Source organism: Salmo salar, chromosome ssa26 (assembly GCF_905237065.1).
Source record: "Salmo salar chromosome ssa26, Ssal_v3.1, whole genome shotgun sequence".
NCBI classification, from domain to species: domain Eukaryota; kingdom Metazoa; phylum Chordata; class Actinopteri; order Salmoniformes; family Salmonidae; genus Salmo; species Salmo salar.
Window position 1 is genome coordinate 18,133,430 of NC_059467.1, and position 12,599 is coordinate 18,146,028.

The 12,599-nt window shown below is 40.8% G+C and overlaps 1 protein-coding gene across 3 annotated transcripts in view; it reads left to right on the top strand.

The window, feature by feature from the left end:
* The window catches only part of LOC106587208 (AT-rich interactive domain-containing protein 3B), a 74,468-nt gene that overhangs the window by 31,921 nt on the left and 29,948 nt on the right, over nucleotides 1-12,599 (top strand). For all 3 annotated transcript variants that reach the window (XM_014175355.2, XM_014175354.2, XM_014175353.2), the window contains exons 3-4: nucleotides 7,959-8,036; nucleotides 8,355-8,427. In XM_014175355.2, the coding sequence (XP_014030830.1) occupies nucleotides 7,959-8,036; nucleotides 8,355-8,427 (151 nt within the window). The remainder of the gene's footprint in view (nucleotides 1-7,958; nucleotides 8,037-8,354; nucleotides 8,428-12,599) is intronic.

The window sequence follows — 12,599 nt, forward strand, 5'->3', positions numbered from 1 at the left end:
TAAAAGCTTATATGATGCGTCAAATAGCGTTATTTGACGTGTATCTTTTTTGACACACAAAGTCCCAAACGGCGATCCATATACCGGTAGTTAGATCTTCAGTCATGAGTCATTCATTTACAGATTTGGTTCTCTCAAATGTCATTTTTTTCCCTCTGGGGTTGAGACCTCTCGCTGTTTGGATTTGAAAATCCAGCCGTTGTAATGGAAGGGGGAGGGGGGGGCTGTGCGTGTGGTTGTTTGAGTGAGAAAGACAGAGGGGAGACAACCAGTAAAAGCACAGCCCCCTTCATTATCGAAGCATTGTGCCGATAACATCAAAGAGCCATTCCAGACTCTGAAGTCAGAAGGACTTTGAGAGTTAGGTGTTAGCCAGACTAGTGAAATGATTGAGTGTGACAGATCTAGGTTTATGGCTTTTTACATGGAAAAGAGAACAACAATGTCGTTTATGACATACAGATCGCAACATTTTGAATGAAAAAGTAAATGAAGTATATGGGATTCTGCATGGTCATAATCTGAATTATCTGCTATTATAATTTCTAATTGTCCAATTTGAACAAAAGCAACCAAATAGTGTGCTTGGGGGGTTAATAAAGATTTCAAAATGTACTATTTTGCATGTGTACTTTCTTGATGGTCCTGTTGTAATCTTTGTTACTTGAAGCACACACACATTGCACCAAATGTGGATCTAGTGTTCGTCTGCCGATTGTAAAGCGCGCTGTGTTTTATGGACCACCCGTTGGTGGATGTCTGACTGCTCACATTTTCACAGATTCTACTTGTTAAATTGGTGCGCAAATTACGCTCTGTTCAAAGGTGCAAAGTACTCTCAACCAGCCAATGCTATTGGTGTGTCTGAGCCCTTAGATAGTGGAAATTTACTCCTAAAGTGTTTGATATTTATTGTAAAAAGCTATTTGTTTGTCCAGTTACTTAGAAACACTTAGTGATAGTTCAATCATAACTGGATTGAAATGTGTTTTAAACTGATATTAATATCTATTTAGACTGCATGACCATTGGCAACCATTAAGATATAGATGTACACAAGCCCAGTGAGTGAGCGGGTGACAATAACTTGCTCTCTGGGGCCTTCGCAACCTTTGGCCTCCTGCATCTCGTTTTCAGGAGTTTTCTTTTGTACTGACCAATGGGCTTGGGGCTATTAACAGCCCCTCTCTACTCTCTCCTGTCCGGATCTTGTTTTGATTCCTGATACTTTTATTGGGTTTGTCTTAAAGGAGAAATTCCTGTTCTGCACATACTGTTTTACCTTCTACCCCTATGTTCCTTTATCTTCCGTCCTGTGGGGCCACTGAGTGACCCCCCCCCTCCATGACCAATCCGCCTCTGGTGAGGGCTACTGACCAGTCTGTCAGCCTTGCTACACCCCATGAACCTGGCTGCCTGCTGCAGCTGCATTTGGGTTGAGGGATGGAGGGGCCCAAGGTATCCAGCTGGGTTGGAAGTCCTGGTGGGGGCAGGTCTGGGTCCGGGCCCAGATGTAGATGGTTTAGGTGAAATGGAGATGTTAGCTAATGGGGGAAGGGAAGGGCACAGGAGCTTCTGAGGAACAACTCCTTAGGCTTCTCTCACAGGTTCCAAATAAATGCTTTATGAGTGATTGTAGGGCTGTCGCGGTGACTGTATTACCGCCACACTGGCAGTCATGAGTCATGACTGCAGTCAAATTCCATGTGACTGTTGAGTCACTGTAATCTCCTCTTATGTACTCTGGACATGCATTGGTAGTACCTAACTCGCTAATGACCATCAGGTTGCTAATGGCCTGGTTCTCGGGGCTCTATTGTCCCTCTAACCACTCTGACATCAATGTAAATGCAATCCAAACTCACATCACTGCATATTACCCATGGAAGAAAAACATACAACAACAAAAAAGATTTAAGATGTCTTTGGTACATAATCGGTCTATCCTATGCTCCAAAATTAAACACATTTTAGTAATCGCCTTTTGGGCGTGGACTGTTATTATGCATAGCCTACTGGATGGACTGGGTACCTTATGAAATGCTCCAAACTTTCTATCCATGAGTCAGGGAGAGAACGTATAGGCCTAGGTGACGCTGTTGGTTCACTGATTTGTGCAGGACGGCTTACAGAGTTTGCCTACAATTATAGTGAATTTGTGTTTTATTTTAAATAGCCTAGTAATAGGGCATTATTTTATATTTTCATAAAGAATATGCTGACACATTACCTTTAGCTTCAAAATATCTCACCACCATGCGTTTCCATCTTATCCTCCCTCTTCTTCATTCCTTTCTTGAGCGTGCAGAGATGGGAGCTGTCAACAGTTTTAAATATGTTTTGTTGTAAAAACAACATGTTACTTACTATTGATGTTCCCGAACCAATTCCACTTGGTTTCCTAAATGAAGCACTGGGTAGCTGCAGGAACATGGTTGGGAGAGCCCATGGCATAAAGAGTTTGGGTGGAATATCACCTGTCGCACGTGTGAAGTGAAATAAGTATTCTTATAATCCCAGACATTTCTATATGCAATCCTGTGTGAAAGCAGAGTTTTGATGGTTACCACTAAAAAGTGGAGGTTCCCAGCTGCTACTATATTTATTTCTCAGCTGCTTGGCTATAAAACTGAAGTAGCCTGCCCGGCATGATTTAAACTGCGGGAAAGCAGCCTCCATTCACAATTCGAGTGCATCTGGAGTGCACAATTCGAGTGCCCCTGTTCTTACCTATTTGATAATGGGCCATTCTAAATAAAGACACATTTTACGTATTAGTGAAGGGATTAAATTGAGAATAGTCTGATGGGTTAAAATATGATTACTTGATGAGAGAACAGAGTGTGCAGCCTGAGGCAAAGAACGGATGCAATATTATTTTGCAACTTTTTCAAATAGCCTATAGTTGCATCACTCAGCCCATTATAAACTCAGCAAAAAAAGAAATGTCCTCTCACTGTCAACTGCGTTAATTTTCAGCAAACTTAACGTGTAAATATTAGTATGAACATGACAAGATTTAACAACTGAGACATAAACTGAACAAGTTCCACAGACATGTGTGGCCACCAGCTGCATTAAGTACAGCAGTGCATCTCCTCCTCGACTGCACCAGATTTGCCAGTTCTTGCTGTGGGATGTTACCCCAAATAGGGATTGATTGAATATGTCCGTAAAAAACACACCAGCCAGCTGGTCTGCGCATGCTCTGAGGACGAGGCTTGAGTTGCCGTCTGGGCAGGCAGCCTTGCGAGGGTTAACATGTTTAAATATTTTACTCACGTCGGCCACGGAGAAGGAGAGCCCACAGTCTTTGGTAGCGGGCTGTGTTGTTGGCACTGTATTGTCTTCAAAGCACGCAAATAAGTTGTTTAATTTCTCTGGAAGCGAGACGTCGATATCGCGACGGGGCTGGTTTTCCTTTAGTAGTCCATGATTGTCTGTAGACCCTGCCACATACGTCTCGTGTTTTGAGCCGTTGAATGGCGACTCCACTTTGTCTCTATACTTGACGCTTTGCTTGTTTGATTGCCTTATGGAGGGAATAACTACACTGTTTGTATTCGGCCATATTTCCAGTCGCCTTGCCATGGTTAAATGCAGTGGTACGTGCTTTCAGTTTTGCCTGAATGCTGCCATCAATCCACGGTTTCTGGTTAGGGAAGGTTGTAATAGTAACAGTGGGTACAACATCTCCTATACTCTTCCTTATAAACTCGCTCACCGAGTCAGCGTATACGTCAATGTTATTGTCTGAGGCTACCCGGAACGTATCCCAGTCCACGTGAATGAAGCAATCTTGAAGCATGGATTCCGATTGGTCAGACCAGCGCTGGATAGACTTAAGCACGGGCGCTTCCTGTTTTAGTTTCTGTCTATAGGAGGGGAGCAACAAGATGTTCGTGTACTGCAATCGATATGCTGATGGTCAGATTTGCCAAAACGAGGGCAGAGGAGGGCCTTGTATGCATCGCTGAAGTTAGAGTTGCAATGGTCGAGCGTGTTACCTGCTCGTGTACTGCAATCGATATGCTGATTTCAATTTAGATAGTCTTGTTCTCAAATTTAGTTTTGTTAACCTCTATGGGCTAGGTGGGACGCTAGCGTGCCACCCGTGGTGCACCCTATCAACAGCAGGTGCATTTCAAGAGCGGCAAATTTGAAACCAAATAAATGTCAAAATTCCAATTTTTCAAACATACAACTATCTTACACCCTTTGAAAGATAAACATCTCCTTAATCTAACCACGTTGTCCGATTTCAAAAAGATTTTACGGCGAAAGCATAAAGTTAGATTGTTAGGAGAGTACATTGACAATAGCTGTGTGTAATGTTTTATCAATTCAAAGACAGGCGTCACCAAACCATAAAACCAGCTAAAATGATGCACTAACCTTTTACAATCTCCATCAGATGACACTCCTAGGACATTGTTAGACAATGCATGCATTTTTAGTTCTATCAAGTTCATATTTATATCCAAAAACAGCGTTTTACTATGGCATTGATGTTGAGGAAATCGTTTCCCTCCAATAACCGGCAGTCAAGTCAGCACCACAAATTAAATAATTAAAATTAGAAAACATTGGTAAAATATTATATTGTCATTTAAAGAATTATAGATTTACATCTCTTGAACGCAATCAACTTGCCAGATTTAAAAATAACCTTACTGGGAAATCACACTTTGCAATAATCTGAGCACTGCGCCCAGAAAAATATGCTTTGCTATACAGACAAACGGCCATGTTGGAGAGATCTAAAATCGAAAATACTATGTAAATAATCCATTACCTTTGATTCTCTTCATCAGATGTCACTTCCAGGAATCCCAGGTCCATAACGAATGTAGTTTTGTTCAAAAAAGCTCATCATTTATATCCAAAAAGCTCCGTGTTGTTAGCACATGATCTAAGCCAGCCGGACTTCTCGTCATGAACGAGGGGAAAAAATATATTTACGTTCGTTCAAACATGTCAAACGTTGTATAGCATAAATCATTAGTGCCTTTTTTAACCAGAACATGAATAATATTCAAGGTAGACGAATGCATTCTCTTTTATAACGTATTGGAACGAGGGTACCCAACATGAACTCGCGCGCCAGAGTCTAATCGGCCATCACCGTTCCATGGCTCTTGTTCGGTCAGATCTCACAGTAAAAGACTCAAAACACTTTGTAAAGGCTGGTGACATCTAGTGGAAGCAATAGGAAGTGCCAAAACATTAATCAACCCCTGTGTGTTTCAATGGCATAGGCTTAAAGGTAATTCAACACATCAGGTATCCACTTCCTGTCAGAAAATGTCTCAGGGTTTTGCCTGCCAAATGAGTTCTGTTATACTCACAGACACCATTCAAACAGTTTTAGAAACTTTAGGGTGTTTTCTATCCATATATAATAAGTATATGCATATTCTAGTTACTGGGTAGGATTAGTAACCAGATGAAATCGGGTACGTTTTTTTATCCAGCCGTGAAAATACTGCCCCCTAGCCCCAACAGGTTAACTATAGACTGGACATTAGTGTGTAATCTACTCGAAAGCGGTGGGTGGTGTGCGCACATCCGAAGCCTCACTAGAAGACCGCTCCCGCACCCTCTCCTCCTCCGGCGTTGTTTTGGGTCGGCCTCTGGAATCAGTTCAAATGCCCTGGGAGGTGCAGACAAAGGATCCGCTTTGGGAAAGTCATATTCCTGGTCGTTGTACTGGTAAGTTGAAGTCTCCTCTGATATTCAATAGTTCTTCCCGGCTGTATGTAATAACACTTAAGGTTTTCTGGGCTAACAATGTAAGAAATAATACATAAAAAAACAATACTGCACAGTTTCCTAAGGACTAGAAGCGAAGCTGCCATCTCTATCAGCGCCATCTTGTGTAATATTCAGAAAGTGTTTCAAAACCCATACTAAGTAAGGTATTTGATTGACTATGATTCTTCTGTAAAAATGCAAATAACAATTCGGAGACTATTTCAAAATGTAGATAACCTCTCTCAATAAGATTTAGTACAGACCAGGCCTGACACAAAATGTGGAGAGAGTACCTTTGACAACAATTCAGTGAATGCAACAAGTATTAGAGAGAAGATACAAAGCACAACTGTTCAGACAACTTTCACTCTCCTCTCTCTCCAGTCCTCCCTCTTCCTCCTCGCTCCACATCTCTATCCCTCCAATCATCTCTAACTCAACATCACTTCCCTCAGTTTCACTGACCTGGAGGGAGGGGAGCAACAAATGGGATACAATTGTGGTCAGGAACATGCATCATCTCTCTCCCTCTCACACGCTCTCTCTCTCTTCCTTCCTCTCTTTTTCTCAACCATACACATACTCTCTTCCTAATAATCACCTCTTAGGAGTTTCCATAATAAATTGTGTGATACAGTTACATGCTTCCCCCCCCACACACACGCACTAAATAGTATCATCATGATGCTGTACAGCACATCTGTCAATTATTTTATGAAGCCATTAGTGGCCAGATTGTTTCTCAGTTCATGGTGTGCATATGTACAGTACCAGTCAAACATTTGGACACACCTACTCATTCCAGGGTTTTTATTTGTTTTTACTATTTTCTACATTGTAGAATAATAGTGACGACATCAAAACTATGAAATAACACACACAGAATCATGTAGTAACCAAAAAAGTAAATATTTGAGATTCTTCAAAGTAGCCACCCTTTACCTTGACGATAGCTTTGCACACTCTTGGCACACTCTTGGCATTCTCTAAACCAGCTTCATGAGGTAGTAACCTGAAATGCATTTGAATTAACAGGTGGGCCTTAAGTTATTTTGTGGAATTTCTTTCCTTAATGCGTTTGAGACAATCAGTTGTGTTGTGACAAGGTAGGGGTGGTATACAGAAGATGACCCTATTTGGTAAAAGACCAAGTCCATATTATGGCAAGAACAGCTCAAATAAGCAAAGAGAAACAGCAGTCCATCATTACTTTAAGACAAGAAGGTCAGTCAATACGGAAAATTTCAAGAACTTTGAAAGTCGCAAAAACCATCAAGCGCTATGATGAAACTGGCTCTAGTGAGGAACGCCACAGGAAAGGAAGACCCAGAGTTACCTCTAATGAACTAATCCTCTGCAGCAGAGTTACCAGCCTCAGAAATTGCAGCCCAAATAAATGCTTCAGAGTTCAAGTAACAGACACATCTCAACATCCAACTGTTCAGAGGAGACTGCGTGAATCAGGCCTTCAAGTTCGAATTGCTGCAAAGAAACCACTACTAAAGGACTCCAATAATAAGAAGAGACTTGCTTGGGCCAGGAAACACAAGCAATGGACGTTAGACCGGTTGAAATCTGTCCTTTTGGTCTGATGGGAGATTTAGGTTCCAACTGCTGTGTCTTTGTGAGACACAGAGTATGTGAAGGTATGATCTCTGCATGTGTGATTCCCACCGTGAAGCATGGAGGAGGAGTTTTTGTGACCCAAGCCCAACAGATAAACACAAATGACTAATCTCCATTTCGGTGGCTAGTTAGCTAGTTGTCTGTATGGCTATTAAGCGAAAGTGACAGCTGAGGTTGACGCTTCACGAGCGCAGCCTATATTTACCGTCACACACAACTTTTCTTGCCTAACAGGCTGGCTAGCTAGACACATATTATTGTAGAAAAAAAGGCAGTTTGTGTCCGCTATAGTAATTTTAAAGAAGGGCGTTTGATTGCAGCTATTGGTTCTAAAGGGTTAAATGGATTTATGAAACTTTTTTAAATGTAGATGTTCCAAAGGCGCACCTCAGCGGCTTGTATGCGTGGAGTCTTTGAAATGCTAAATTTGTTATATTATTTATGATCAGTCAATTACTGTGACACCGGCAGTCATTTGCATGACAATAGCCGTCGGACAAAATTGAATGACCGCCACAGCCCCAAATGTGTGTATGTTTGGCTGTACTGAGTGTTTATTCTCTGTCATCTCTCCGCAGAATGGGAGCGCTGCTTGGGCTGACGAGAATGACAGTGGAAGAGGAAGAGGAGGAGAGGCCTCCAGAGACTTTGCTAAGGTACGTATCTGGTCAGGAGCACATTATGGCTGAACCAGGCTTTGGTTAGCACTCTGAACACAACAGGTCATCAAATACCTATCTAGCAGTAAAGAAAGAATGTTATTCATCTCATAGAGAAGATCACAGGTCAGATTTAATATAATGAACCCTTACTATTTATTAGTAGTGATTGCTTGATGATACTTCTTGCTTTCCTTTAGTTAGCCAATTGATTAGAAGCAATTCAATAAATACAAATTCATGTTGGACTTGAGTGCTATATTTAAAAGTATCAAAAGATAAGACTGACTGAAACGCAATGGTTTTCACCTTCAGCTGTATGAGCTTGACAGTGACCCCAACAGAAAGGAATTCCTGGATGACCTGTTCACCTACATGCAGAAAAGAGGTAAGAAGACTGACTTTTAGAAAGCAACTTTCCCCTACTACTTCCATTTAGACTTTATTCATTTCCTCTTTTATGTGCTATGGTTCACTTGTCGAGATACTGAAATTCTCACAAAGGGTGTGTCTTGCTTGTATGATTCACAACACCATCGTTTCTCTTCCACTTTCAGTCGCATGCAAGCACGCACACACACACACACACGAAACGAGCCCTTTCTCAGAGAAAATAGTAGTCAACTAGAAAAGACAAATGATTGAACACTGTGAATCCTGTTTTGCGGTGTTAAAGGTGTTCAGGGCTTGTCAGGTGAGATCAGTCTCCGGGTGTCCCCTCTGAGAGACACACACACACACAAAATAAGCCTTTCCTCAGAGAAATGAGTAGTCAACTACTGTAAACAGGATTTACAGTGTTCAACAGTTTTAAGTCCATTTTCTAATGGACTTAACTGTTGAACACTGTAAATCCTGTTTCGCTGTGTTGAAGATGTTTGAGGGCTTGTCAAGTGAGATCAGTCTCCTGCTGTCCCCTCTGACCCCCCCCCACACACACACACACCGTCTCAGACCTGAGAGAACCTGTTTAGGCTGTGACTAATTCACTAAGCGCAAAGCCTGGAAGGCTCCACAATCAGTCTGCTTTCTAAACATGGCCCCTCAAATGAGAGAGACCACCTCAGACTACAGAACTGCTAAGGGATAAAGGGCTCAGTTCAAGCCAACCTGCAAATTGCAGTATTTTATAAACACATATTTTCCCCTGTGGTCATATCACATTTTCAGAATGCTTTTAGCTCATGTTCAAATGCCAGGTACACTCCTCTCCATATGTATTTGGACAGTGAAGCTACATTTTTTTTATTTGGCTCTATGTTCCACCATTTTGGATTTGAGATCAATTGTTTCATATAAGGCATAAGTATTTCGACAAATTCACTAAGTGTATTAAAGTAGTCAAAAGTATTTGGTCCCATATTCCTTGCACTTAATGACTACATCAAGCTTGTGACTCTATCAGCTCGGATGCATTTGCAGTTTGTTTTTGTCGTTTCTGGTTATATTCTGCGCAATAGGAACTGAATGGTGATTAATGTATTGTCATTTTGGAGTCACTTTTATTGTGAGTAAGAATCGAATATTTCTGAACACTTCTACATTCATGTGGATACTACTATGGTTATGGATCATCGTGAATTCATTGTGAGAAATGTTCGGTGAGCAAGTTAGAGGCACAAAGAACATTACTTCCTTTTCAGTCTTTCGTTTAGGTTAGTATTGTGGAGTAATTACACTGTTGTTGATCCATCCACAGTTATCTCCTATTATAGCCATTAAACTCTGTAACAGTTTTAAAATCACCATTGGCATCATGGTGAAATCCCTGAGCAGTTTCCTTATTGTCCGACAACTGAGTTAGGAAGGGGTATCTTTTTGTAGTGACTGGGTGAATACTTTCTCAAGGCACTGTACCATAATGAATTTAATGGATTGGAAATTATTTTCCCACTGTAGCTACTGGCTTTCTGTGACTTTACACTATAAAGTACTACTCAATTCCTAATTTTATGATTGAATCCCCCATACCCCTGCAAGGCTTCTAAGGAGAAAGGGTTTGTTAATTAACTTGTAACAAATAAAGAAGAACATTCACATTTAGCATGGTCAATTTATAAACACGAATAAGAATTGTATATAAAATGTGTTTTTCAAATGAAAAAGTTTTATATTGCGAAGTGACGAGATGAGCATCTCGTGTGTGAGCGTTATTTTTCAAACCAGTGATAATTGGTAATAGTTATATTGGGCTAATTTTTGAGAGTTCAAAGACAACTTTGGTAGTATTATAAACTTTGAAACAACTGATTTGTAGTAGGCTACAGAATTAGAGAAAAGTTATTTCTCTGAACCTCGGGCAGTAGGCTCAAACAAGCCTGTTACTCTCCCCAGTCAGAGGCAGCCTGCTTGTCTCAGACCAGCAACCTATACTCCTTATTTATGTTTAGAAAACAAATTTGAAGGCCAAAATTGTGGGGATAAAACACTCATCATGTTTATGCAACCTAATCACCATACTAATTCTTCCAGGGGGTGAGGGGGCATATGATGTTCCCCCATGATGAAAGGGGGCCATGACCGAAAAGGTTTTAGAAGCACTGAACTAGCTAATGATTAGCACAAATACAGATGGGCAACCCCATGTTTCTGCCTGTTTATTTATAGCCACTATGCTGCATCATTTGGGCTACAGGTTATAGTGCTTATTGCTAAATAACACACCAGTCTGATAATATGGACCAGGGGGAAATTATATTCTAATGGTGTCACCATTTTACATTAATTTTGGAGTAGAAACGTCATCAGGGCTGCGTTCAGTACAAAAACATGTAATGCAACTTTCAATTAAATGGAAACGGGGTGATCTGAACGACCAGTTGAAAAACGGGGAGCGATTCTGTTGTGGGTTCAAAATGCACCGCTTCACTTCAAATATGTCACTCATTGCTTCAAGCCACACCTCGGCACACCCACCAAACGGAGCAAATTTAGGCTGTCTTGGTCTAAGGAAGTTGAATGTTTTGGGGAAATGTCATTCAATACAAACCATTACGCAACGTAGCAAACATTCAATCAAACCCCAGAACTGACTTTCTCAGTCGTTCTACCAAGAAATTGTCAAGCATGGTTCCTTTCTCAACTGTTAGAGTTAGACCAACAGTTTATAGTAATACAGAAATGATTGGTATTTCAGTTGTGGTTGGGATATATTGACCAGATTATCAGGAAAGTTTTGGATGTATTTTCCCTTAAGTTCACCAGAAACATTTCACAGCTATTTCTTGTTTTATTATTCTGCCCCTAGAAGTGTGTTGACCCCGGAACCTATTAACCCTGACCACTCATAATATGCAACACAAAGTTACTCACTTGGCAAAACCTAACACAACCAAAACATACTGCAAATGAATCTGAGTTTGTAGAGTCAAAAGCTTGATGTAGTCATTGTGTACTTGGAATGTGGGCCCAAATATTAAACTTTTGACTACTATATAATACACTAAGTGAATTTTGTCCAAATACTTGACTTCCTCAAATGGGCAGACTAGATACATAAAGAACTTGCATTTCTAAACGGTAAAATGGATTTGTATGAAAATACCCTCAAATAAAGGTTGACATTCTGTACTGTTAACTCGTATGAAACATTTGATCTCAAATCCAAAATGCTGGAGTATAGAGCCAAATGTAAAATGTTAGTTTCACTGTGTGTGTGTGTGTGTGTGTGTGTGTGTGTGTGCGTGTGTGCGTGCCAAGATACTGTCAAAACATTGCCACGGCGGATGCCATCGACTCCGACCCTAAGACAGTCAAATGACTGAGTGCCTGTAGAGAGAGCCTTATGTGTCCTCGCAGCCAGTGAAATCAGCGGTAGCTAGTGACTCCCCTCCCTGGTCCCTGGGCTTGGCCGGCCTGGCCTGGCACGTGTGTTTTTAGATGTCTTGTTGGGGGATGATGTATTAGTTAGAGTGGGAGAGGATCTGTCATTGGCCAGTTAGCATGTCACTGCTCTGACAGTGGGGAGTGGAAGGCTGACCCTTGTACTATGTTGGTCAGATGGCAATCTTCATCAAGCCGACTAAAACGCTGGATCGTTGATGATGATGACTTAATCAGTTATTTTTTCTGGTTTCCTTTTTTATCCGCTCATATTGCAAGTGTGTTATTTTCAACTAGTCAAGTTCAATCTGGTTTCATTCATGGTGCATCATTTTGTTCAGAACACGGTGCCAGGATGAGTTTCAAAATCTAATTTGTTTCGTCACATGCTTAGTCCACACCTGTTGTTTACGAACACTGAAATGCTTACTTACAGGCCCAATGCAGTGAGATAGAAATGGAGAAATAATAGAAAAGTAAAACACGTAATAATAAAAGTAATAATAGATATACAACAATTAACTCATTGGGCTATATACAAGTGGTACCAGTACCGAGTCGATATGCAGGAGTACAAGGTACTAAAGGTGTACAGTACCAGTCAAAAGTTTGGACACACCTACTCATTCAAGTGTTTTTCTTTTTTTTAAACTATTTTTCTACATTGTAAAATAATAGTGAAGACATCAAAACTATGAAATAGCACATATGGAATCATGTAGTAAAAGACCAAGTCCA